This window comes from Hesperophylax consimilis, chromosome 9 (assembly GCF_061612785.1).
Source record: "Hesperophylax consimilis isolate HC1 chromosome 9, BYU_Hcon_1.0, whole genome shotgun sequence".
Lineage (NCBI taxonomy): Eukaryota > Metazoa > Arthropoda > Insecta > Trichoptera > Limnephilidae > Hesperophylax > Hesperophylax consimilis.
This window is the reverse complement of record NC_142844.1, coordinates 27,254,306-27,282,269: the sequence shown is the minus strand read 5'-3', so window position 1 is coordinate 27,282,269 and position 27,964 is coordinate 27,254,306. Positions and strand designations below refer to the sequence as shown.

Sequence of the window (27,964 nt, the reverse complement as noted above, 5' to 3'; positions counted from 1 at the left end):
AATCAGTAAAATCTAATGTGCCGGCCAGGCGATCTTCGTTACGAGGGTAAGGATCAAGTAAACTTTGGAACTATTTCAAAGTAATAAACAATGATAAGCAGGCTGCCAGATGCACTATGTCTAAACTGTAACGTTATTTTAGGTTGAATAATTTGAAGTTAAGAAATCCTTTGGAAACCAGGCACCAAGAGGAAGCATTAGATACAACAGAAATCATTCAACCTGAACCTAAAATTAGAAGAGTTTTTCAACCCCGTTTTGCCTTGTCCTGGGACAGCTACCAAAACAGACTGTGCTCAAATTTGAATTCATTGCTCAAGGTAAGTTAGTAAAATAGTTTATTTTCTTTTTATCTCGAGATAGTTCACAGTGCAACGATTTCGGTCAGTTTGTTTTGTTAGTTTAAACATCAAAATTACATATTATTTATATCTTTTTTGATTATAATTTAAGGAGATGCATCTCGGCATATAACATTCGGAATCCGTCAAAATCACGCACTCCTTATGCAGATGCGATAAGGTTGAAATTCCCTTTAGATTTAAGACAAAAAATATTTCCAAATGCACATTCTATTTTATTTTGCGAAGTTTAAGCACAAAAATTGAAATTATTTTGATGTTTGGTAATAAGTTGGGTTTTCAAGCGATAGATGGCACCAGTCATAAAGCTTACTCCAGAGTTCGACAGATGTCGCTAGAGTGTAGCAATTGCCTGTGGGATATTATTGCCAGACAACAAACTTCTAGAAACAGAGAATTACCAACCCTCGGGTAATGAACAGTGTAGCTAAATCCAGACTTATTTATTGTAACGTAAATAAACGCAATTATAGTAAAAGAACCTTTTACTTTTCACAAGAGTTCCTAACACTAAATCTGCAAGTAAAGCAGAGATATAACACAATCATAATCAAGTGAGCTTAATTTGCCACAGTATAACATTAAACCATACCCATAAAAGGGTTTGTAAGTAGGAAATTTTGTACTGAAGTATTTTTTATAAGCCTGTTACTTTATGTTTTCTAATAAAAAAGGCTTGATTGAAGCAAAGGTCAAGATGTGTTCTATTCGCAGTATTTAATTAAAATATCTATAATACTTCTAAACAATCAATTTTTAAAACCAAAAATTTTTGATTTTGTTTTAATTTTTCAACAATATTTTAAAATATTATTTACTAGAAAATACGTGCTGGGCATGAAAACCTATTTACATGATTTTTTTTTATTCAGTAACGATTCAAAACCAACTTAAGACGAGACAATACAAATATAAAATAAAGCCAGAATCTTAACTACAGACTTCGCCCAATCAAATCTCTAAAATAAATCAATAACCTTAACGAAATAAGTGATGAAGTCGTGTAAAAACAATATTCGGCGCGCGGCCCGGCTTATGGTCGACTTTGCCCTAGCAGGCAAAAAATCGATCTTTCAGTGGGGTTTATTCTAATTATTTCTGATGAAGATGTTACTAAAATCTCAAAGGTTTCTAGAGGGATCCCTCGAGAAGTTACAAATTCATCGTCTAGAAAAATAAAATCTGGTGCTTACTGCTAATTTTATTGTAACGGACGTCATTCTGTAAATTCAATCTTTTTACAAAATTTAATAATTTTGATAAAATATTTCCACTCCACGCCACTTGCCACTGTCCAATTCTAAACGGATTCTATCCAGAATCCACTGAAATGTCTGACTCCGTAAAGCATGAATACCGCACCACCGACACACTACGCCTGTCTTGTTGAAATCATAATTATTCCTATGTTATTTTCTCTAAAAATGTAAGAAAATCAACTAAATCAATACTATCTCTTCTATATCTTGTACATCTCCCCAGCAGCAGTAAAATAAAACTATTTGTGATACACTGTCGATGGGGAGATAGTAAATTGTTTAAATCAATTAAAATACATGTTTAACATTTTTGCCTGTACAAAAATCCAGGAACCTCGTAGCGTAGTGAAATAAAAAGATTTTGGAGCGCTACCCTACAGGGAACCTCGGAAAAATAACACTTACACAGATTTCGTAAGTTTGATTTCAATTTGATTCAAATTTCATATTATTTTTTACAAATTTTCTTAAATGTTCTTATTTTCTTTATATCTAAAAATCTACTTATCAAGTCATACTTCTATGTATATCATATAATGTAATAAAACACTATATTATACAGATTAACCTGTAAAATTATTTTGTAAATCATTTTTAAACGACCGCTTTCGCGGATCACTTTGAAAAAATGACAAACTAACATTTCGGTGCCGCTTATAAAGTATGTTCCAGCGTGGATAGATTCCCCCACCCTCTTTCGGTGGAATGTCACTATCCCGTCAACCGTAATGAATAAAATCAACGATTTTTGTGAAAATAAATCAGTTCAACTTTAGCACTGAACAAGTTTTTTTACTTACCTACAAAGTAACTTCTGATCATCAGCTGCCTCTCATCGCCCCGTCTTTGCTTGGAACCTTCTGGTGCTTACCTCATTAAGAACCAGCCGGCCCTGTTTAGGCAACTACAAAGTGCCAGCAGCAAGCTGAGGCAAAGCACATCCACCATCTACTACTGAGTACTGGATGCGGGAGGCAGTCAACTATTATCATCATCAGCATCCTCAACCGGTTGAAGACACGGTCAGGACCGGTGCCCTAAATCTACAGTCTTCAACACAACACACATCTGGTACATTTATAGTTAAAACCCGAAAAGACTAACTTATTAGGGAAAATGTTTGCGGAAAACTCGACCCTCGATGACGGAGGTGCTGTTCCGCCGTCGGTTCCTCACTGCGGCTTCTTTAAGAAAAAGCTGAGGATCCGGCATCGGGATGTACTCCACGTTATATGGGGGCTCGATGTTAACAAAGCTAGTTGACCTGATGGAATACCTGCCCTGGTATTGCAGAGGTGTGCTACGGAAATAGTAAATACTCTTCAAAATGTCCCTGAAGTGTGGCACTGTGCCCTCTGGTTGGAAAAAAGCGGTCATTCACCCTATTCCCAAGAAAGGTGACCGCTCCAACCCGGCCAACTACCGCCCCATAGCGATCACATCAGTTCTGTCCAAAGTGATGGAACGTGTGATCAACGACAAACTGCTCACATTATTATTATTATGTAATGAGCAGGCAGCATTCTGCTGATGCGCTCATATCTGATTTCACAACGAGTTTGACAGTAATTGAGTTGTTTTAAGTTTGAATTAAGTCCTTTCTTCTCTCCAAATGTGAATCCAATAGAGCTTTGAATTGATTCATATTTGTTGCATCGATGACTTGTTGTGGGAGTTTGTTCCAAGCATCCACTACTCTATTTGCAAGGAAGTGTTTTCTAGGATTAGATGCAAAAGGCGTTTTGGTAATTTTTTTTGAGTGTCCACGGAGATTTATATTTTTATTAGTAGTGAAGATTTCTTGGATGCTAGGGCAACTGTAATGTCCAGATAAAATTTTGAAAGTCTCGATCAAGTCACCCCTTTCTCTTCTTTCTTGTAAGGTTGGTAATCTTAGTTCCTTGGGTCTATCTTCGTATCGTAGATCTAGAGATACCTCGAGATACCTCGAGAAGAACAAAATTATCAACGACCGTCAATACGGATTCCGGCGGAACCGCTCGTGCGGTGATCTTCTCGCGTATGTGTCGCATGTTTGGGGGCGGTGCCTGGAACGTCACGGTGAGACCCAAACGGTCGCACTAGACATATCCAAGGCCTTTGACCGGGTCTGGCACCGAGGACTTGTCAACAAATTGCCTTCTTACGGACTTCCCGCATCCCTGTGTACGTGGATTGCTGACTTTTTAAGGGATAGGTCGATTCAGGCAGTTGCTGACGGTTTCACCTCTTCCTCACACTCTATAAATGCTGGCGTCCCACAGGGATCGGTTCTGTCTCCGACTTTGTTTTTGTTGCACATCAATGACCTTTTGACATGTGCACCGATTCATTGTTACGCGGATGACAGTACAGTTCAAGATAGCTTTTGTTTGACAAGCCCACAAAGGGCACACAAACTCCAACGGCTCGGAGGGCTTTGAAGCAGAGAATGGACGGTTATCTCGAGAGTATTTCCTCCTGGGGTAAAAATAATCTCGTCGAATTTGATGTTTCAAAGACCCAATCCTGTCTGATTACGTATAAAAGGGATCTAAATGATAATCTAGTCTCCTTCAATGGAAGCAATCTTCCGAACAGGCCTTCCATTGATATGCTTAGTGTAACTATAAGTGACCAGCTCAGGTATGGGGGCTCCATCGAAGCCAGAGTAAAGCTGGGCGTACTGTACAGGGCCCGCAGATACTTTAATAGTACACAACTGCTGACCCTGTACAAATCGCAAGTGCGCCCTACTGTCGAATTTGGCAACCATCTCTGGTCCGGAGCCCCTAAATACCTGAAAAAAACCCTTGACTCTGTGCAAAAACGGGCGGTCCGTTTGATAGATACCCCAATCTTAACAAACGGACTGCAATCTTTAGAGCACAGGCGTCAGGTAGGTATGCTGTCCTTGTTCTATCGGTATTGCAATGGAAGATGCTCTGAGGAACTAGCGTCATTGATCCCTTCGGCACCGGTGCGTAGTCGGGATACACGCCAAACGCGCGTCTAACATTTGTACACGGTTGACATTTGTCACATGAGAACGGGTCGCTTCTATGATTCGTTCTTAAGTTCAACAGCTCGGCTGTGGAACGAACTGCCGGCCTCTGTGTTTCCTCCCTCCTACAACATGGGACTCTTCAAGACCCATGTTCACTCCTTCCTCTCCACAAAAAGACCCTCAACACAGCATCCCCAAAGATGACATAGGCGCTGAGAGAAATTATTTTCTTCATGGCCTCCTGTGTGGAGTTAATATAAAAAAAAATAAAAAGAAAAAACCCCCATTATAAAATTTTGAAACCATAAAATATTTGAATGGTAAGGTCCTGTTTTTATTAATCTAAAATATAAATAACATACATCCATCCGTAGGGATCCCTCTAGAAACATTTGAGATTTTAGTAATACGTTCATCAGAAATAATAAAAATGTGAGCGTCGAATAAACCCCCGTTATTAGAGTCTTATGTCGCCTTAAAAATTGAAATAAAAGCAACACATACCTAGGTCCTACCAGCATCTCCTCACTTGATTCAATGATTGTTCTCAGAATGAAGACTTTGTAGACCTGACCCTGGCTGCGGACGGGCACTTGGTGAGGGTGCACCAGCTTATCATGAGCATAGCCAGCCCCTACCTCAAGGAGATCATCCACTCATCCCCTGCCAGGCACCCCATTATCTTCCTCACCGTAAGCATTGGATACTTTTACATTATATTAAGACCCAGAGGTTTGATTTCTGATTGCGACACCAAGATTTACGGTAATCAACATTTTACAAAATACTGACAGATAAAGAATCGGTGTTCAATCTCAATGTCAAAATATGAAAATGTTGCTAATAACTGATTTTTTTTCAAATTTCATCTTGAATCCATTCTCAAACCTGAATATTTTAATTTTTATTGTTTATAAACCTGTACGAACCTGGCGTTGCATCTACTTACTACCTGATAATGTAATATTAGTATTATTAGTCTACTCAATCGAACAACCGCTCAATTGAACGGGAGCCATGAGCTCAGACCGTATGAGCAATGAGATTATTGTTCTCGCCCGATACGACTAGTCTCCCGCCTCACAGCTCCCCCGGTACGGCTCCCCCGATACGGCTCTCAGCTCCCTGCATATGAATGATCGTACAACTCCTGATAGCGGTACACCGCCTCGTGTTACGAGAAAAAAGAAGGTGCTAGGTAGTTAGTAGGTGTAGGTACATACGTCCAAGTAGAGATGTCGGACTGTCAGACGCCGTTCACGTCTCTTGAGTATTTAATAACAATTAATACTTGAATAATTTTAATGGCACTATTTTTATAAAATATCTCCAGGAAAAAAAGAGTAACCGTTCAATAGAGCCGTGGTACGGTTTACCGGGAGTCTTACAAATACGGCTCATCGAAAAATTGTGCGACTCGCTATTATGTATATCAGTGGTGTTAATATATCTATAGACGCGCTGTAGAAATTTCAATGTGGCAAGCAAAAAGTATGTCAATTGTAGTGTTTTCGATTTCATAGTTTTAGTGCTACACTGTCACTAGTCGCGTAAGATCATGTGCTACCTCCAAGTAAATTGGCTTAAAAAAGCAACAAAATACCTGTACTGGACACCTACGCCAGTGACATTGACTGTAAATGCCGGTTTCCTCTGGGGGTACCTTGGGTAAGGATTTGAATAGAAACACAAATTGCGAAAGTCGTCAGACAACTGACTGGTTGAGCCAGTTGTTGGCGTATTTATTGGGTTCAAATTGAATAATTTCTACACGTGTTAATGTGGAGCAATTATTCTTATATCTAAACATATGCTAAGGTCCCACGGTTTGTAGTGCGACTAAACAACAAAGGATTCTTCATCGTACAATGCGTTACATCAGACAAATATTCATTTTCTTGATTATTTAATAATTATTTAGGTATATCCATCTGCTGTTCGGTACAATACCCTTGTGCGCAATGAAAAAGTATTTTAATTATTCGGCAAACATTAGTAAAAGCCAAGGACTAACATTTAATTTTTAAATATACGCAAATGATTTATTATTATCGATTATTATAGAGAATATGCATGGCCCCACTAGATTACCGGTCTGGATGGGCAGCTGCCAAATCACTGCTGTTGCTAAAAAATATTTACTGGAAAACTTAAAATGTAAAAAATATTGTACCAAATAATAATAATAATAATCTTCACTGTTTAAAATAGTCAAATTAGTCTGTATATTTTTATTTTTATATTTTTAAAAGAAAGACAAACATCCGGGTTACGAATAACCTGACAATATTTGAAAATCTCCTACTACCACCACAGTAAGCGGAAAATGTTGCTTGTGTTGTGATGGACGACTTAGCCAGCCGAAGAATTGAACACACTACGCCTGGGTGGGACCCAAACGCAATATCAACTCAGCCACTTGTTATGGCACGGAACTGACTTGATCAATTGACACCACAAAATCCTTTAGGTGCCCAGGCCTGAACTCTAGTCAGCTTTGAGGTAGTATTCGACGCAACATTTGAATATGAAGACGCCGCCAGATCTTATTGTTTATTTCATTCGTACACATATATCTCTATCTTTATCATCCAGTACATGAACAACGTTTGAATTGAGAATTTCCTGGGAACATCAAAGTGTTTCTTACTTGCTACATTTAATGTACAACACAAATAACAAGTCTAGATGTATTGATGCATATACTTTCAGAATGTGTCCTATACGACCCTGAGGCACTTACTGCAGTATGTATACACTGGGCAAGTGGACATTACTGAGGAAGAACTGGAACCTTTCTTTGCAGCTGCCAAAGCCTTACAGATACAAGGAATTGATACGGTGAGATTTACTATTCTTTATTACATTGCATTAACCTTTTAACCATTTTTATGTCCTCCCAATTTCCATTTGTCAAAAAACTAATTTGTTTCTGTTTTTACTTTTAATAATGGAACACGGATTTAGTAATTATCTTTATTCTAATCAATATTTTTTTGATATAATTTTCGAAATTATACTTTATGACATTGGTGTTTTTAAATATGTACACACAATATTTATTCTGAGGGCTTTTATTTACATTAAAACTCATTAACCTTCGTCATGCCAAGATGCAAAGCAAAACTTTTACTGCCATGAGGGGTGACTCTGTGACCCCACACATTTTGTATTTTTATTGTTGTTTTTACCATTAATTCATACATTTTATTGCAAATTATTCTTATGGCTTACACATTTAATGTGTTATCATGAAATGATTATGATAACATAGTAGTTGATATAAAACCCCACTCATTCCATCAACGAATGCGGCGACAGATTAGGTTATATTGACTTAAAACTAGTCGGTATTTTGGTACCTGCTTCCAGTTAGCCCGTGGCACACAATATCCTTATCCTCTCACGCAGCTTTGGTAATAGCGCAAGCAAGTGAGATGGCATGCCTTACCCAAATGTTACTGTGCGAGTAAATTGATCCATAAATGAACTATTGTGCGAGTGAGATTGCGCATTATTTGACCTCATATTCTGCAGCGCAAATAGTTCCAGCGAGCGAGGAGTATTATTTCCGGCAAGGAATGATGCCTACATATTTACAAAATATTTTTTTCTGTTTTAATCTAGATTTTTATTTTATATTTTTAATTGGTAGATTATGTGTTAATAGGTTTTGTAGGAATACAAAAATACCACAACAGCCTTTTATTTGAAATTGTGTGTAGGATATTAGCATTAAAGATTTTGAGTACCCCTGTTTAAGGTTCTTGAAGGGACCGGGAAAAAGAAACTTCTATCGGAAAACCCAATCTTCAATTACTAAGCTAATTAGGTATTTGTAAAATTAAAATTTTTCCTTTTAATGAAAAACAAAACTTCTTGTGTGGGGAACCTCATAAGAATACATATAAATAATGTATTATTATGTTTTGTTTCCAGGAAATTGACACAAACATACTTAAATCGCAGGCAGTCGATCAGATTGGTGACTCAGCAAAGTTGCCACCAGATACAAATGAAACAGCAGTAGAAGAAGACAGCTCTGACTGTGATTATTTTGACAAATCACAAATCCTGAATATACCAACATCAGCCACGACCAGGATATCCGATTCATCGGAAACTCTTCACAAGAGAATTCTTCACAAGCGCCCTACACAAACGTAAGAAAAACTACAGCTAAGGGTTAATACCTGTAATTTATCTTTGTCATTTCTTCATAGTCGAGGAGATGGACGTATTAACAATTTTGATGAAAGTTATAGTTATGAGTAAAACACATTAAAAGTTTTTTTTATTTTCATGGTATTCACTTATTTATGTATTTATTCATTTTCGGGAAATCGACAGTTTACATTTATTCAGTTTGTACATAAGTATTATATAGTAAAATAAAACCAATTATGGATTTCCTCCTTGTGACTTTAACTGAGACAGCATAATATGGAATAAGTTATTTAAATAAATTATACAAAACAAAGATTATATAAAACGAAAAATTTACAAAACAATACATTTATAGCCATGGAAAGAGGTTGTAGGTATAAATCAAATCATAATGGAGATATAAACAATAGAGACATAAACATTATTCACAAACCATCAGAGAAATATTCTTTTATGGACCTCTTGTATTTGGTAAGTTCGGAACTGAAAATATCAACCTTGGATAATACGCTATTGTTATTATTACATAGTCTGTTCAGGCAAGAATTCTGCTTAGAGTTCGTTTTGCTTTGATCAACCCTGAACTAGTATTTATAACTAGAGTTAAAACTTTTGCATAGTATTCACTTGTAACTAGTGTTCAAACATTTGCATACTATTCACTTGTAATTAGTGTTCAAAATTTTGCATAGTATTCACTTGTAACTAGTGTTCAAAATTTTGCATAGTATTCACTTGTAACTAGTGTTCAAAATTTTGCATAGTATTCACTTGTAATTAGTGTTCAAAATTTTGCATATTATTCACTTGTAATTAGTGTTCAAAATTTTGCATAGTATTCACTTGTATCTAGTGTTCAAAATTTTGCATAGTATTCACTTGTAACTAGTGTTCAAAATTTTGCATAGTATTCACTTGTAACTAGTGTTCAAACTTTTGTGTATAGCTCCGTAAGTATAAACCATGCAAAAGTAATTTTTACACAGCACATAAAGAAGGGATGGGATCTAAACAGGTTGGGAACGTTTAAGTTGTTATTGCATGTAGCTCCTCAATTTAGCAGTTTAGAAATATTATTATGTTAACTTGTTTTTCCATTCCTCAGTCTGGCAGAAGAAACGGAGCCAGGAGACCTAGGGGATGTGATGATGGATGGAGACATGGTGATTGTGGCTTCTGAAGACTTCTCTGGTGGGATAGACCCTATAAAATTCTATGAAGTTTCTCGATCCGATGACCCCGACCCAGTGAAAAGTCCACCTCCTAAAAGTAAAGCTTTTTTTTCTTCTGGTGTATTCTCCTATTAGATAGAGGGTTATCTCACTCTACATTATTTAAAAAAATCATTGAAGGGGTTTGTGCAAGATTGTGCTATGCCACCTAATCGTGATTTTGAGATTTATGAGCATGTTTAAAATAATTGAAAAAGATTCCAAATACTGCTATTATCATTTTGAATTGTGTATTCCACAATTTACATATGAAAATATTCCTTTGCATTTGAACAGGTCAATAAAAATAAAATGTGTTTTTTTTTTAAATGTGTAAATATCTCCATACATATGAAAAATTCTATAAGGAATACAAATATTTTCATTTCCTCAAAAACCTCGGAGCCTGTGGAACTATGTCATCCCCCACTGGAGTAAGTATTATAAGTATTATGAGTAAGTGTCTAGAGCAAAGAGAGTGGAAAATTATTAGTTAACTCTGAGTGAAGAGAGTGGAATATGAATTATTGCTTTTTTTAATTTTTTTTTAAATAAATCAAATTTAATAATGTTTTAATAATTATTAAGTTCTGCAAGTATTTCTGTTATTTTTACAGTTTTTAATGTGACAGCTGTTTCGGCTTTTGAGGCCATTATCAAACTGTGGATATGTCCACACGGCGACGACTTATTTATATGATTTTATTTATCCCCACCCATTTAAATTTCTATAATGGTCAAAAATGATTCATTAAGAATTGGAAAAATATTTGGTAATCCAGCAGTGTTTGCACACCTGTCAAAATTAATGACCTAAGGGTTTTCTTAATTGTTGGTAAGTGGGTGATTATGCTAAGGAATTATATTGTTTGGGTTTTTTGAAAATATTAAGCAGGGGAGAATTGATCATTTTTGTTTGATTATTAATTAGGGTTATGTTTGGATCATTAGTTCTTTTATTTATCTCTAATTGTTCTAGTAAATTTAATCTAAAACCCTTTCTTTCTATGTGTAAAGGTTTAGGTTTAGTTAACCTTGTAATAATTTTATTACGGTCCTCCTATAGGTATTTGCTTATACCTGCTTTCTTTAAATACGCCCGACATCTCTCGCTCGCTTGCACATAGGAGTTGAGTGAGGAGTTTCACGGTCATAAAAACCCTCATTCCAGGAATTGAATTATTACAATAACAAATAATATACTATCCTTTTGTTGAAATACCGATGTAAACGAAAGGCACGAAGATAAATATAAAAATAAGACTTGGATTACGATTCGATAATTATGTACATATAGTTGGGACCTTTACAAACAGATTGGTATATAAAAACACTGAATAATTCTGTCTTTTCTGCCATTGAAATGAGGCCGGCGCAAAAGGTAGAACTACCCTTCCCGCCATTAAGCAATAATCTACCGAATGGGTAGAACTACCTTTCCCGGCCTAAGTGTTTTAATAGTTGTATTTTAAAGTATATAATTATTTTTTTTTGGTTTGGCTGAGGATTAAACCTTCCTCCCTAGGAACTGGAGCCAACCGCGCTAACTGGGCCAAATCCCAATTGGGTAGCACGGACATTTATTTTGTATATTAACTGCTGTAATGTCATCCAATTTCAGAGAAATGGGTATATGTCCGCATTTGTATGCGTGATCGCCACCAGTGAATGCATTGTCTTCAACAACGAGTCTAGATGTCGGGAAATGGGTTAATTTCCACTTCCAAGATTCGACTTCTTTCATTCAAGAAAACAAAATTGAAATTCAAATAAATTTATTTGAAAATAACAGATTTGTGGTTTTGGTGCCAGTTAGAAATGTCTTTTTTTTTTTTAAATTTTTTTTTAATCATCAATTCGTCTAGGGGGGGCAGCTGCCCCCTTCCCTGCCAACACGCACACATTCTACTAGAATAGAACTCATTGTCATGGTTCAACTACCCCTAATTACACAATGTCTTCCCCAGAACTGGTAATAATATTAATTGCATTAAATGTATTATCAGACGCAGACAGTGGTACAGTTCAGACTATGCTCCTAAGCCACTACAAGTATACCCTGGACAGAACCTTTGAGGGCGGAGTGAGGAAATGGCGGTGCATAGACCATCTGAAACACGGTTGTCAAGCCAGAACTGTCACCAGTGGCAGCACTGTTGTCGAAAGGTAATTACATCAAACTCTGATACTAGACATCCACTACTTCAGTTACTAAAATAAATATGAACGCCTCTCAGGGAAAATGAGTATTAAGGTAAGGAAACACTTTGCCCACGTATAATACTACGTTTCCAGGCTAACATACACACTTGTCCTACGCACGCAATGCAATTTGAATTGTAGAATCGTAATAATCAATGGATAAATCACTTTGTAATGTCTTACTAAATGTATTGTTCATCTCCCATTTTAACAACAACACGGAACAATAAATGTCAAAACAACTCGTTGGAAGGCCTTTTGCCTACGCCATCTTTCTTTCACATGACCCACACCGATCTGGACAGCACAGATCGGCGGTACATAAGGAGCGTAGGATTGAGTCGCATGTGGATTGTAAGTTGTACAGATGTTTTAAAGCGAAGCCCACATTGTGTACATGGATCCAGTGTGATCCTACCATTAGTTGTTTTCAAGAAATATGTGGTTGATAAAACAACAGTATAGAAAGGGGTTTTGGTAACGCAATAAGCGTGAGGTTCCCGGTTCCTTGGCGACTTTTGTGCTACAGTGCTGTGATTGAAAATACAACAAAAAAGACCTTTGTTGTAGCCTCTCTTTCTGTTACATTCATACGTACTTACTCTATGAGAGAGAGGGAGAGATAACAATAGAGTTGTCAGCAGTATACAAACTAATATAACACAAAAATATATTTATTCAACTTATTTATGTTTAAAACATAATATATGTACTTAGTTTTTACTTTTTCTTTACAGGTCCGAATCACACAATCACCCATTCCATGACCAAAAATAGATTACTTATTAGTTTTGTGTCCACCAAGTCCGGACCGTGTGTTCAAATAATGAACAGAAACTATCCTAGATGTACTAGTATGCATACTACTTTAGGGATCAGGTGAGAAGGCACGAAATGAAAGAAAGTTGTGAAGGTCACATGTGTTTATTGGTGAGTCAGTTGCCGTGACGAGGAGATGACGCTGGACAGAAGAATATACCGGATGCTGGCTGATGATGTGCTGGTCAAGCGCGGGTCAGTGAGTCGACGCCGGGCGCTGGTGACCGGGACTCGATAGAGGTCAGGCACTGGCGAAGAACGTAGGTCTTCAGGCACTCCAGTGCTGACGAGACGGCCGAAGGTGCGACGGACCTTGAAGGCGGTTGAGCTGGAACGGCGTGACCAGTGAGGATGCTGCGTGTCCTCGTGGTGGTCATGGTTGCGTGGAAGAAGCGCTGGTCAGAGACGCTGGAACCAGGGCGCTTGTAATCCGAGTAGTGCTTGCCAGGAACGGCGATCTGGACAAGGCACTAAAAATGATGTCCCGATAGAGTCCATGATGATATGGGTGAAGCCGGGTACGTGTTGTCCTTCGCGGGGGGCGCGGGGGCGCACCGTCACTCGTGAGATTAGTACATCGTTGGCGGCAGGTTGGTGAATGACTGACAGCTGATAGATAACTGACTGACTCGCTGCGTCGGGCTTATTTATACTACTCGGCCGACGGCGGCAGTAGGTAGGTGGATGGCAACTAAATTCTAGGCACTCGCACAGACTGTGTGTTTCGGGAACCTTCGATAGTGCGGCGATTATGCATAGGCCGTAGACTCGAACCTTCTGGCGAGTTGTCGTAGTATCCCAGACGAACTGCAGTATTATTGTCGCGAGTAGATACTTGAAACAGGTAGGTCTCGTAGTACGTAGATTACTTTGTTTACGATTTAACGATGCAAGTAGCAAGTACGTACCTAAGTAGCAAGTAGCAGTTTATTATTAATTATTTAATCTGGATAATTCGACGCCACAGACACCCCCTTCCCAGCAGCTCCGCTGAGGGCTGCAATAGAAGAAATAGCTCGGAAACGAACGTCTTTTAAATTGTGACACTTCATAAAAAAAAAAAAAAAATTTGCAAAACACATGTTCACAACACAGGCTAAAGATTCACTCAGATAACCATGGTGGCACTACTATCCGCGCTTGTGCGGAGATGGTCTGGTGCGTGATGCTCCGTGATGCCTTAACTGATCACCCATTTTAGACGGGGTTACCGGTGAGTTGAGGTAACACTATCACGTCAGGCTGCAGAATTACGTCAGGCTGCAGATCACGTCGGGGTCACCACTTTAGTTATCGTGGTGTATAAATGAAAAGATCTCTCACTCAGTATAGCGTTTATTGATAAATTGTCAGCTGTTTTTACAATCACAATATTTCACGTTTGTTACGTACAAAGGAATGCGCGCGAAACTAAGCCGTAGTAATTCGTAGGTAGGTGCAACCGTAGCGTACAACGATAGTAATTACTGAACACTGATAATATGCTCGCTGCGTCGGGCCTATTTATACTACTCGGCCGACGGCGGCAGTAGGTAAGTGGATGGCAACTAAATTCTAGGCACTCGCACAGACTGTGTGTTTCGGGAACCTTCGATAGTGCGGCGATTATGCATAGGCCGTAGACTCGAACCTTCTGGCGAGTTCTCGTAGTATCCCAGACGAACTGCAGTATTATTGTCGCGAGTAGATACTTGAAACAGGTAGGTCTCGTAGTACGTAGATTACTTTGTTTACGATTTAACGATGCAAGTAGCAAGTACGTACCTAAGTAGCAAGTAGCAGTTTATTATTAATTATTTAATCTGGATAATTCGACGCCACACTACAATGACATCATTGTACGATAATAACAACTTTCTGTTATGTTGAACAATTCTAATATGTAATGGCGCACCCAGGATTTTGTCTTGGGGTGGGGACTGGGGGGAGAGTTAAAAATTTAAATATGCTATGCGTAATTATTGTAAGTACTATACGAACAACACCAAACTTCACAGTCTTGTAGATCACAGTTACATGATGAGACAAAGAACAGAACAAAGAGTGATAGTACTAAAAATGAATACATCGTTTGGACAACGTTTTCATATATTCCTAGCGCCTAAGGTACATATATATAATGGATTCTAACAGCAACAGCAATAAAAAATCGACCTTCTTAATCTTTTCCCCGCGGCGGCTGACTTTAGTCATTTCTTCAAATCGTTCGCACCACGCGGCGGCTGACTTTAGTCATTTTCAAGTTTCGACTTCGTTTTCCAAGCACATGTATACCGTATTCGTTCGAAATTTATTTTAAAAATAAGAATATTCATTTGTGTTGCGACATCTCTGAGAATTTGTATATACTACTTCATTGTTTATCTTATAAAATTAATAAAACCGAGAGCCCGGCGATTGCCGTCAGTCACAGTTTTGAAACACGCTCGCAAAGAAGCTAGTGTCTCTGGCGTAAACCCCGTACCAATCGTAATAAGACTTGTGCGTCGATATCCACTTTGAATTTTTTTTATTTTGTTGTGTACATAATTATTTTAAAGTGACTAATTCGATTTAAATATATTTTGTTTTGTGTTCGTGTTTTGTATTACGTTCCTGTTGCGTATGAATTTAAAAAAACCTTTTTTTAACAACCCTCAAAATGTCGAAACGTGGCCTATCTGATATTGAAATATATGAAACAATGTAAGATGCGGATAGTGATTTTGAAATAAATGATGACGACACAGATATTGTTATTGATGAGCAATATGAAAGTGATACCTCAATGCCGTCAGTTCAGCCATCAACTTCTTCTGCTGAACCTTTGACTTTGCCATCTCACCCCAGTACTTCATCAGAACAGACATCAAATGTTATACCTGAAGAAATAGTTAACAATTGGAGTACAGGTCCTTTTATACCAATTGTTTATGAATTTGATGACTTCTTGTCTGGAGTTAATCCGTCTACATTACTTTCAGATAATTCAGAAGAAGTTGCATATTTTGAATATTTTTTAAATAATGAGATAATGGAGAAAATTGTTGAAGAGACTAATAAATTTTATCTGTCTGTTCTTGAAAAGGGACCACCATCCAAACATTCTCGCCTCAACAGATGGGTGGAGACATCGGTTAAAGAAATGTATATTTACTTTGCTTTGACTATGTTAATGACCAGAAATCGTCATCTGACGATAGAAGAGCATTGGTCTACCGATCCTTTGATGTCAAATAACATATTTGGAAAAACCATGCCAAGGGATCGGTACGAGATTTTACATAGAATGTTACACTTCTGTGATTCTAGAACACAAATCCCTGGTGAAAAATTGCATAAAATTAAAATTTTAGTTGATCACACCAGAAAAATCTTCAAAGAGACATTGGTACCCGAAGAAAACTTGTGCATCGACGAAAGCATGATTCTTTTTAAGGGTAGGTTAGCTTTTAAACAATATTTACCTTCTAAACGTCACCGTTTCGGAATAAAAATGTTTGTCATGTGCGATTGTAAGACTGGTTTTGTTTTAGACTTTATTATTTACGTTGGTGAAGGTACGGACATAACAGACAATCAGTGCCTTGGCGTTTCGGTAGCTGTCGTAACGACATTGCTCGAAAATTATTTAGGTAAAGGACATAATCTTTGGGTCGACAACTGGTATAGCAGCCCAAAACTATTTGATTTTCTTCATAGCAAGAAAACTAATGCTTGTGGAACAGTGCGCAAAAATAGAAAGACCATGCCAAGTTTCGAAAAATTAAAAAAGGGGGAAATAGAGGCAAAACACCGTGGACCACTGTTAGCTTTAAAATGGCAAGATAAGCGTGAAATTCATATGATCACAACTATACACGACAGCTCTTCATCTCCAATAGGAAGAGTTAACAGGGAAACAAATGAACCAATATTTAAACCAAAATGTATCTTGGATTACAATTTACATATGGGCGCAGTCGACAAAACCGACATGATGTTGAGCAGTTTGAAATGCATGAGGAAGTCAATAAAATGGTACAAAAAAGTGGTTTTCCATATAATAGATCTTTATTTATTAAATTCGCACACGCTCTTCAACAAGGTTACCGGAAAAAATACTACATTAGCAGATTTTCAATTGAAAGTTATAAGACAATTAATAGAAAAATACAGTGAAACATCTCAATTTACGTCACGTTTTTCTGATGATCCACTCCGTTTGTCAGCCAAAGGATTAGCAAAACACATGCCAGACATAATACCCTCAACGGCAAAACGTGCAAACCCATGTCGGCTGTGTCGTGTATGTACCAACTCCAAACTGAAAACTAAAGTAAAAAAATATTCAAGATATATGTGCTCAGAGTGTAATGTGACATTATGTGTTTACCCATGTTTCCGTATTTACCACGAAAAAAAAAACTACTAACCTTTTTAAAAATTATAAGTGTATTTTTGTATATATTTTTTACTATTGTCGTGAGTGTACCTTCATATTATTGCAAATTTATCGCAGTGAAAACAATATACAGGGTGTCCGGAAACTCGTAGTACAAGCGGGAAACTGGTGAATCTACATCACATTTGGAGTCGATTTTGTAGTATATATTTTTTTTATTTGAGCTTTCGTTATCGAGTAAATCGAGTTTGAAGTTGATTTTTTTTTTTTTTTTTTTTTTTTTTTTAATCAAATTCTTATAAATTATTACTGAAGATCAAAGTACCCAACTAATTAAAACTATTTGAAAGTAAAACAAATGAAGAAACTCGGATTTGAAGCATTATTTTGAAATCACCCTTCATTTAACCCGGTGTAATCATAAAATATTTCTGCTCTGCAGGGTTAAAACATCTGTTATTCAACCCTAAACACCAGAAAAAACTTTAACCCTAAAATAGCCGAAAAATATTTTTTTTTGGTTTTTTTTTTTTTTTGAAAATGCTCAAATCAAAAAACTTTATGTTTTTTTGGGTTCCCCATGTGGTGTAGATTCTCCAGTTTCCCGCTTGTACTACGAGTTTCCGGACACCGTGTATAATAATTTCACAGCATAAACGTCAATAAAATGTCAACTAAAGAAAAACTAAGTGAAGTCAGTGAAAAAAGAAATATAAACTAAAACCAGAGCGTCGGCGCAGTGGCCATCCTAAGGACTCATATTTCTCTACACAAGTAGGTAGGTACCTATATGTTACATCGTACGTCGCTACAGTCGGCCATCTGAGGGATTCTTTGTTTCGGTTGAAATCACTTAGGGCGTGAGCACACAGAGAGCGGTCAGAGTTCTGCGTTCTAGTGACCGTTGACCGCTCAAGAGTTCCAACGCACACAAGCGGCGTTCAAATTCTCGCGTTCTAGTTTCGTTTGGGTCTTTGCATATGCAACATGTCACTAGAAAGTTCATCATCCGTGAAAATATATTGCTCTTGTGGAGCTTAACAGCTTCTAAAAGGAAAAGAAAGTATTGGGTGCACCCAATCAACACAACGCGAGAAGAACAAGGCGAATTTACTAATAATAAAATTTACTTAAAATTTAAATTTACTAGTAGCAATTTCAAACCAAGCTTCGACTTTTTTTTCGCGTTTTTTATAATTTACATCACTTAAATCGTATAACAAACTCCTTTCCCTAACCAATTCAATTAATTTTTCTGTGTTTGTAACCTCAAACATCGCGGCGTTCTGGCGTTCTCTGCCTCGGCGGCAAAAGAACTCTTAGAACGCGGCGTTCCGTTTTGACCGCCGCGGTCTGACTGCCCGCTGTGTGCGTTGTTGTTATAGTATCAGTACATTCTAATGAGCGCCGAACGCGGAACTCGGAACTCCTGACCGCTCTCTGTGTGCTCACGCTCTTAGTGTGTTTATATTAACACAATTATGGCATTATCTTTATTTCAGTTTATCTCAAGTGAATGTTTATTGATACTTCGATGTTGGAGGAAGATTTTATGATAATTAATAATTCAGATTATGATTATGTTTACATAAAATGGTCGATATGAAAATAAATTTCGACAAAAAATTCATAAACAAAAAATGTGCCGCGTGGGGGCAACCGCTTAGGTATAATTTTTTAGCGGGTAAAAGGTTAAAAAGAGAATTACAGTAAGGCTGATAGAAATTGACAGAACAGAATCGGAAAACTTCCTGAATAAAATCATTATGAGACAGAATTGAAACTGGACTAGACTGATGACTGGATTGGACATGACTGGACTTGGGGACTGGAGTAGCAGCTCTGCTGTTATATGACATGATGTCTCCAGATTTGCCTATCAATGTTATTTTTGTTTTTTATTTGTTTTTTCCGACTGTATGTCCGGGTTAAATCTTCCTCACAGGAAAAGCTAAACCCTTCCACACACTTTTCCAGAAATGATCATCTAGTCAATCCACATTATGCAAGTGCATTATATAAGCATAATAAATACAAAATAATAAAAAAACAACACATCAAATCACCAGAGATCAAATGGGAAAATAATTCACCGACTCCAGATATTTTCATATCAGAGGGTTCGGCTCGGTAGAACTTCTAATTGGACCTATAAATCCTACTGATCCCTCACTATAAATATCCTACATAAATTTAAAATGACTGATTTTTGCATTTTTATGTATAAATTCTTTAATAGATCTAATACTCATTTTTATTTAAAAAATATATGTTATTATTAGTTTTACTACATATATGCACATCATTGCACTATTGATTACTATTGTTATGTGTTCTTATTTGTTTTATGTTACCACCATGATACAGGCATTTGCATTGTTTGGGGTATTTAAAAAAATATAATATTTTCAAATTGAATAAGTCATAAACATGAAACATAGGTTTTACAGGCGTTCTTACGCATATGTGTACAAGCCAATTTCAAAAAGTTACAATACATAATGTATTAGGGACTTGATTAGCGTTTTTTTTTTTACATAGAGCTCCATCTGTCATATTACCACTAACATTATTTGAATCATCTTTTTTCGGTTTTTTAACAAAAATCTCAGTGTATTATTTTTCAATTCAATTCAATTCAATTTGATGAAAAACATTAGCATACAAGAAAATTCTTTTATTCTCCCAAGGCGCAGTCCGTTTCTGTAATTTTCCTGCCGCGAGGCATAGAATCATGAATTACACAATAACTCCCATAATGCATAGTGCCTAACTGCCAGTTGGAGTAATTAAAAAAAAACTGCAAGCATTGCTAACATATTCGCTTCTTCTTCTTACAAAAACTTCTATATATATATTATTTGGGTGCACCACTGGTCTGCCGTATTTACGTCTTGTAATCCTGGCTCCACGCTCCCCGGAGAAGTAACTTACTGATACTGATGAAGTTAAGTTAGGCAGAAAAACCTTGTATACAATGAAGATGACTGCATACCATTGGCAAGTTCCAGGATAAACCAATATGCGCCATATTCATTACTTTTTTCTTAAATGTTCTATGGTAAAATACTTATTTAAATTTTTTTTTAGGATAGTTAACTGTCTCTAGGAAATTTGAACATTTCCACATAGCCTGTAGCAAATTTGTTTGAGTACATATTAAACAAGGTGTCCGTGGGTAAAGAGCAGTATCTTATACAGGGTAATTCTACATGATGATAGAAGTAAAAAAGATAAATTACTTTTTCGAAATTCCAACTTTTTATTTTTGACATTTTTCCATAGAAGAATATTTATTTTCCCATTCAAACAGATCAACTTCTTTTACCTAGAAACTACATTAAAATTTTGAAAAGTTATTTATCTTTTTTACTTGTACTATCATGTGAGTCTGTGAGTACGTACTGAAAGGAGTGTGAAAAAACGGATTTTTAAGCAGGAAAATGAAGGGCGACTTCCATGTATTTTTATTTATTGTGTACATTAATAATCATTGTTAATATAAATAAATTTTATTTAGAGGTCCAACTTCATTTTCCTGTATCGAAATTCGTTTTTCACTCTCCTGTAAATTTTTTTCTTCATGTTGTAGTATTTATGAGAGGCCCAGCGACGATATTAAACAAGGTGTCCATAGGTAAAAAGCAACTTGTGGAGGCGATTCTTAAAAAGACAAATAACTTTTTTTCGAAATTCCAACATTGTAAGGTACTTCCAGAGAAAAATGTTTAATTATTCGTATGAAAAAGAAATGTCTTTCTACAAAAAAATTTTATATAGAAAAAAAACAAAATATCTACAAAAGTTTTTTTGTTTGTACTAAATATTAGGTAGAATTACCCAAAGCTACACTGCACTCCCGGGATATCCTGTATAATATTATGTAAACTATATTTTTGTTTTTTCTTTGTAAAATTCATAATATTTTATATGTTTGTCATAGCCAAATGTATAAAATGTGTTATTATGTAAAAGAACCAAAGAGATGAATGAAAGAATAAATAAATCATGTTTGATCCCACTCTCATTTTATTTCTAGTGAAACCCTAAAGTAGGCAGAGAGGATGGAATGGTACACACCCTTTTGCTACATTCACATTTATACACTACAATTATCTAACCTATGTGGCCGACACAAGTGTAGTTCAGCTCGGTTTGTAATTTGTTCTGGGCTGGAGAAGATTGTAGTCTCAGAGAGAGGTCGTAAGTACGTCACTGATGAAAAATTTTCCTTCTCACACGTCTTGTATGAAAAAGACAGAAGAAACTAGAATGTCAAATGTCTTCCTCTACTTATAACTAACTATCCTCTCTTCTATCAAGCCTTATCTAAAATTGTCTCCCATCTGTCCAACATCTCATCTCTTCTAAGTCTGAATTCGACTCCAATCTTCCATATGATAATGAAATTTGCCCATTTAAATAAAATTAATACATACATTCGCCTTCCCTCTCTCCATAATTTGAAATAATGACCTAGAACACCCCTCGAAAGACGAAAGCCAGAAAAATTTAAAAAAAATATAAATCGTTGTGTTATATCATAAGGAACTGTAGTCCATTTTTTAAAAATCAATAATACCTTCTAACTTAAATATCTATATATTTTATAAATTGTTATAGTTAGTTTTAATAGTTCAAATTTCCAAAGTTTTAATTTTATGGGTCTCCTGTGACCAGTCTCAAAATTTTTTTTTTTCTTTCAACCCGTGCTGTATTTTAATGGGATTTGAAAGGTTTTTTATTCTTAAAATTACCCGCTTTTAAAATTGAACAACACTAGGTAAAATGTTAGCATCTCGTCACTAATTTTATTCATTTAAAAAGAATTATATCAAATGAACTGTATTGAAATTAAATGTAAGATAAAATACAGTAATGAAATTAAAATAATTTAGGTAGTTAAAACTAAGCAGTATGTATGTAATTATTAGTCCGGTTGTGTATGATATTGGAAAGGACCCCACCACTTTTCCCAACGATGTTATAAAGAAACATATGGTTTCCTCCTTCACCGCACACGTCAAGACTCCACCCCTCCTCTTTTTTACCAAATCTACATTTTTTTAACGACGCAAGTAGTATGCAAGTACTTACATAGTTAGTTTAATATTACAGACACCGCGAGCTGAAAATAGAAGAGTAAAAGAGATAAAGTAAAAGACAAAAAGGAGATCTAAAATCAAATATATAGGTATACAAGGTTATGAACTTGCATCATCACATACCCAAGACAGCTAAACTGCTTTCACCAGGCAGTCCCAATGAGACACGGATTCCGTGCCCCTTAGCCGGTTTCCCGATTGGCCCTCAACTGTAGTGAGAAAGAGGGGGAAGATGCCTGAAGACCCTGAGGAAAGAGTGAGCGTCGGGTCACCAGAGGCGGGGTGGAAGGGTACCGAGTTCGTGTGGTGGTACTTCAGGCCATTTCATAGCGATGGGGGAGGCGCAGGCGGGTTGCGGGACAGCTTCGGGGGATTGATCACCTGAGTTAATGCAGGGACGGGTCTATCCCACCCCCTAGATGGGACGATGAACAATGAAGAACATTTTGGAGTTCAGCTTAAGGACGGGTTGTTTCGGAGAATCTGAACAATTCATCAAATTTCAACGTTCATTTTCAAGTTCTGTGAAAGACTTATTCAAGTTCTGTTTTTATATCATTGTAGGCTAGTTGCTTGACAAAACTGAAATAAAAACAGAACTTGAAAAAATCTTTCACAGAACTTGAAAATGAACGTTGAAATTTGATGAATTGTTCAGATTCTCCGAAACAACCCGTCCTTAGCCTAACTAAAGGAAAAACAAAGTTAATTAAGCTTTGATCAATCTAAAATCAGTTGTCGTAAGCTCTCAAACTAAATACAAAATAAATAATAGCATAACAAAATTAATGCAGTCAAGGTTGTACAATTTATTAATTGTTCATCAACATACTAAAGAGTGCAAGACCTTTTGGAAACAAAAAAAATAAAATATTAATTCCAAAACAATATTTATTTATTTTATTTGTGTACAAAAAATTTTACAACATTACAGATATTTTATCTAACTAATTGTAAAAGTACCATTTTCACAGTGAGAATGTAGTGCCAAAAACCTTACAAACTCATTGAATTTTCCGAAGAATATGTTGAAATTTTTATCTAATATATTTAAATAGCGTATCGCTCTTCCCACGGGCGAATTCGGGTACAGATTTGTACGACTCAATCGTCAATATAATATGTTAATATAATATCTGCAAAACGATGTCATCAGCATCGCATTGAAGGTGAGTGTAATGTGGTAATATAATGATAAGCTAGAAAAACAATAGAGAAAGAATAAATAGAATGTATTGAGTTGTATCAGCGATGGATGTAGAAAGTGCGTGCCAATGCAGAAGTGAAAATGCGTGCCAATGCCAATGAAAAGTGTGAGAAATCGGGAATAACCATTAAGCAGCATAAGTAATTATTTTAACAATTCAAAGCGTATACATTAAGTAAACGAGTTATAGAAGAGATTCCGGGGAAGACAGGAGCAATACGTGCAGCACCTGAAACAAATATGAGTTCAGTCTAAATCAGCGACTTGTCTTGTTATTCCTCGCAAACCATCTAACATTTCCTGTCTTGCATCCTTCACTATCTCGAAGTGCCAAAGAATGTGCCTGGCGTCGTAGTTGTTATCACCACATGCGCAATTGCTCATGTGACTCACACGGGTGAGGAGAGAGGGTTAAGCTGTGAAGCCGCCCCCTGAATTCCCCATGTCCGAAAAGCACCTGCGTCATGTAGTGATCCAGTTTGATGTGTGCCCCTTCTATTTTTAGTTAAACTGAAGGGAAGAAGGAGAAGGTCCATCTGCCCTTCGTTGACCTGTCCCATCGCTCCTGCCAGCGTCCTTACGCGCATCGCTTTGAGCAAGTCAGGGAGGGCTACTGCTAATCCGGGTGTCAGCTCGACGACCAGGTGGACAGCAGCTCTTCCTCTGATGAGTTCCTTTTTTGATAATATTTCTCTTATTTCTAAATCAATTGGCAGAACCGGCAACGTATCTGAGGCCACATAAGCGCCCAAAAGCGCCAACAGGGAGACCTCTGACCCCGCTTCAGAGCCGAGTGTATCAAAACATTATACAAACGGTGTTTCCACATGGAGGCAGCAAATGTGTATGATAGGTATATACTATATCGGTAAATTTTATTTTAAGAGTAAGGTGTTATAATAAAAAATAAATATTCTTAAAAAAACGTATTAACCGTGGCCAGCGATCCCGAATATTAACTATCATTAATTTTTCTACAATTTCTAAACGTGGCCAAGATCGCGCGGTGAAAGCAGAAAAATAATAAAATCGTAGAAAAATATATTTTCTACGAACCTCTTGGCAATAAATAAACCACTTACCTCTTGGCCCTCTTGGCCATACTCTTTGCCATAAATAAACCACTCTCTCTTTGTTTGTGGTTTATTTTTGTGTTGTTTGTTGTCTATATCAATTGAGTGGTTTATATATGATTAATGATGTTTGAGAAAATAACTGTAAATGTTAATTTTCTTAGTCAGCTAAACATTGCCCTCAGGAAAAATTTCGGTATTTTTCTGCTTCGAGGACATTTTTATTTTAAAAATATTTTTTTGGGCGGAGTGTAGTTATTTGTCTATGGTCGCAACTTTTTTAAATGGCCTTGAGTTTCTCTACCTTGTCTATCATCACCGCTCTTTTGGCTATATCTGTGGTTAGGTATAATACAAACTTTTTTCCATACAAAAATCCCGAAGATATCGATCTAGTTAGTGGTTTATTTGTGATTAGAGGTGGGTCCTGTGAGTACTTTTCGTTACTGGGTACAGTGGGTACAGGTACAAAAAAATACCGGTTACAAAATACTCAAAAGTATTTTATATCGACCTGAGGATTAATTAATAATAGTCATTTTTAAACTGTGCACTCCCATAATTTCTGCCCACAACGAATCCCCACAAATTTTAAAATTGATTCCCCCAATAATTATTCGAATCAATAGGGAGGGGGGGGGATGTTAGAAAAATTCTGTGAAAGATAATTCACCACAAAAAGTTTTCAAATCCATGGGGGGGGGGGGGGGTTGTTAGAAAACTTCTGTGAAAAGTTGTTATCCACAAAAAAATATTTACAGTCATTTTTCAATTCCGTGTGGGGGGTGGTTAAGAAATTCCCCAGTATTTTCCTATAAAAAATACCTATTCAAATTACCTGTAAGTAATAAATATTTAGTCCAAGTATAAAATACTTGTGAGTATTTTGGAACCAGGTATTTTGGAAATTTGTCGCAAGTACAAAGTATCGCATGAAAATACCCGGTACTTTTACTGGGTTCGATAAATACGCCTCTCTATTTTGTGATGTCAAAACATAAATATACCACTCTCTAGATCGATATCTTCGGGCTTTTTGTATGTAACGGAATTATACAGTACTTAACCACAGATATACAAGCAGCATACAAGCAGTACCTACCGTGCGGAGCAGAGCAGTAGACAAGGTAGAGGAAACTCAAGGCCATTTTAAAAAAGATGCGACCATAGACAACATAATTGCTCTCAGCCTACTCTATTCATTCACTAGCCCAAAAAAACTATTATAAAAAGAAAAATGTCCTTGAAGCAGAAAAATGTCGAAATGTTTTCCAAGGGCAAGGTTCATCTGACTAAGAAAATAAACTTTTACAGTGCATTTCCTTGAGATGAAACTTGTTAATCTGAGAAGAAGAAACCCAAAATGACAAGAAATTTGCAAAAACACTGAAGAAAATTTCCAAAACATGATTGTCCGACAGTATGACGAAGAATTCCGACATTTTTCAGCCTCATGAACTCATGGTTACATATGTTTAAAAATCTTTAATTTCACCAAAACAATAAGAAAATACAGGATAACACTAATCAATAACATGAATAAGTTTATCGATATAATAAATAACATTTATACGTTGTGGAGGAAGACATATGCCAAGTATGAAGCATTGTTCAAAAAACCGAACGAATAACTGTCAATTCACTTTAAACTTGAACTTACGTAGGTAGGTTGAATATATGTTTGTAACTCGCTAACACTATACTGGCTTATATTGTATTTTTATCACGAACAACTTTAACACGCAATATTTTCGACGGAAATGATAGTATTTCGGCAGCAAATGACAACCCGCGTGTATAAATAAACCACACTCATTTTGTTTGAATGATTTGAAACTGTCAAACGGCAAAATTCCGTCATCTCTTTCTGTTACACGAGTCATTATGGTAGAGAGCGAGAGATCAAACCAATCCTTCTTTTCTCACCAATGAGACTGAGCTTTTAGCCATATTATTCGTTTTCTATAAGAATTTTGAGGTGGGCGTGGCGGTTTCAAATGAGTTTCAAGGCCAAAGCTTAGTTAAATGCCCCTGTGTCAAAATATACAAATACAAATGTCACTGGCGAAGCGAGCTGAGAGATAGATAAATTTGGCATAAAATAATCACAAATAATTAAACTGATCATTGTTAATATTGAAGAGGCTTTTTAAGCATATATACGAAGAACTATCCATAAAATAAATCTATCTCGTGGAATTTTATTTATTTAAATAAGTTGTAAACATACATTCTATATAATGTCTACGAAAGTTCGGAAAGAAAAGAGAAGTGTATTATGGAATTATTACAAACCAATAGGCGACACTTATTACGCCAAGTGCTCATTTTGCCAGATTGAGATATCCTACAGATCGACTTCTACCAATTTAAAAGCTCATTTGAAGAGAAAGCATCCCACGTTATACTTCAAAATATTCAAAGTGATTAAAGGTGAAGCCTTTACGAAAACCAAAAATATAAATGATAGTGACCCTTTATTCGTAAACGAACCTGATTTACCTAAACCGGTAAAATCTAATGAAAATAATGCGCAGGGGAGGTGTTCTTCTTTACGTGGGTAAGAGATGAAGTATATTTTGGAACTATTTCGTAGTAATAAACCTGAATTAAAAAGGAAGATAGGTTACTGAGACAACGCGCGATGTAGTACTGAACTGGGTCCAGTGGACAAGCTCACTGCACTGCATTTAATAAGCACATAAGCCCGCCAGTCAGACAAGCTGTCACCGGCTGCCACAAGCATGTTGCTCTAGGCTCTTTTTTGTGAAAAAAATGCCTTTCTGTGCTTTTGAGATGTGCACAAATCATTCTCGAGCAAAAACCAAATCTGCTGGGAGTTTCTTTCTTTTCGCATGCTCTCAAAAATCAGTATTTCAACAAATACAATTATTCATAATGCATTTCGAATAAAATAAAGTGAGACAGCAGACGCAGAAACACACAAGCGTATTAAGGACAACCTAGTGACAGTACGTACATCATATTCTACTACTCTGCTTGCTCATTTATTCGTCGAGAAGTAGGGAAATAGCGGCCCACTGATGAGCGAGCATGTCCGCGGCGAGCAGTCTGTCTATGTCACGCGATTTATCTGGCATACATTCATACAAAAATGCTCTTCGCTCGCCTGTCACATCAAGCTTGCCGCAGACATGCTCGCCCGTCAGTGAGCCCCAAGCGGTGTCATAATTATATAGCTGTTTCTCC

The 27,964-nt window shown here is 36.6% G+C and overlaps 2 protein-coding genes across 4 annotated transcripts in view; both read left to right on the top strand.

Annotated features, from left to right (window-relative positions):
• The first annotated feature begins 15 nt into the window (after positions 1–15).
• Positions 16–10,081, top strand: LOC149421173 (uncharacterized). Its single transcript, XM_089635169.1, has 6 exons — positions 16–57; positions 159–320; positions 5,159–5,299; positions 7,320–7,448; positions 8,547–8,770; positions 9,880–10,081. The coding sequence occupies exons 1-6, from the start codon at positions 16–18 to the stop codon at positions 10,079–10,081; spliced, it is 900 nt and encodes a 299-aa protein (XP_089491295.1).
• The window catches only part of LOC149421172 (uncharacterized), a 29,590-nt gene continuing 11,420 nt past the window's right edge, over positions 9,795–27,964 (top strand). Inside the window, exons 1-2 of one of the 3 annotated variants that reach the window (XM_089635872.1) lie at positions 9,795–10,043; positions 11,992–12,151. In XM_089635872.1, the coding sequence (XP_089491998.1) occupies positions 12,077–12,151 (75 nt within the window). In that variant the 5' untranslated portion in view covers positions 9,795–10,043; positions 11,992–12,076. Of the gene's footprint in view, positions 10,044–11,991; positions 12,152–26,850; positions 27,727–27,964 lie in introns of those variants that run through there. The other 2 variants (XM_089635871.1, XM_089635873.1) reach the window with 2 other exon arrangements.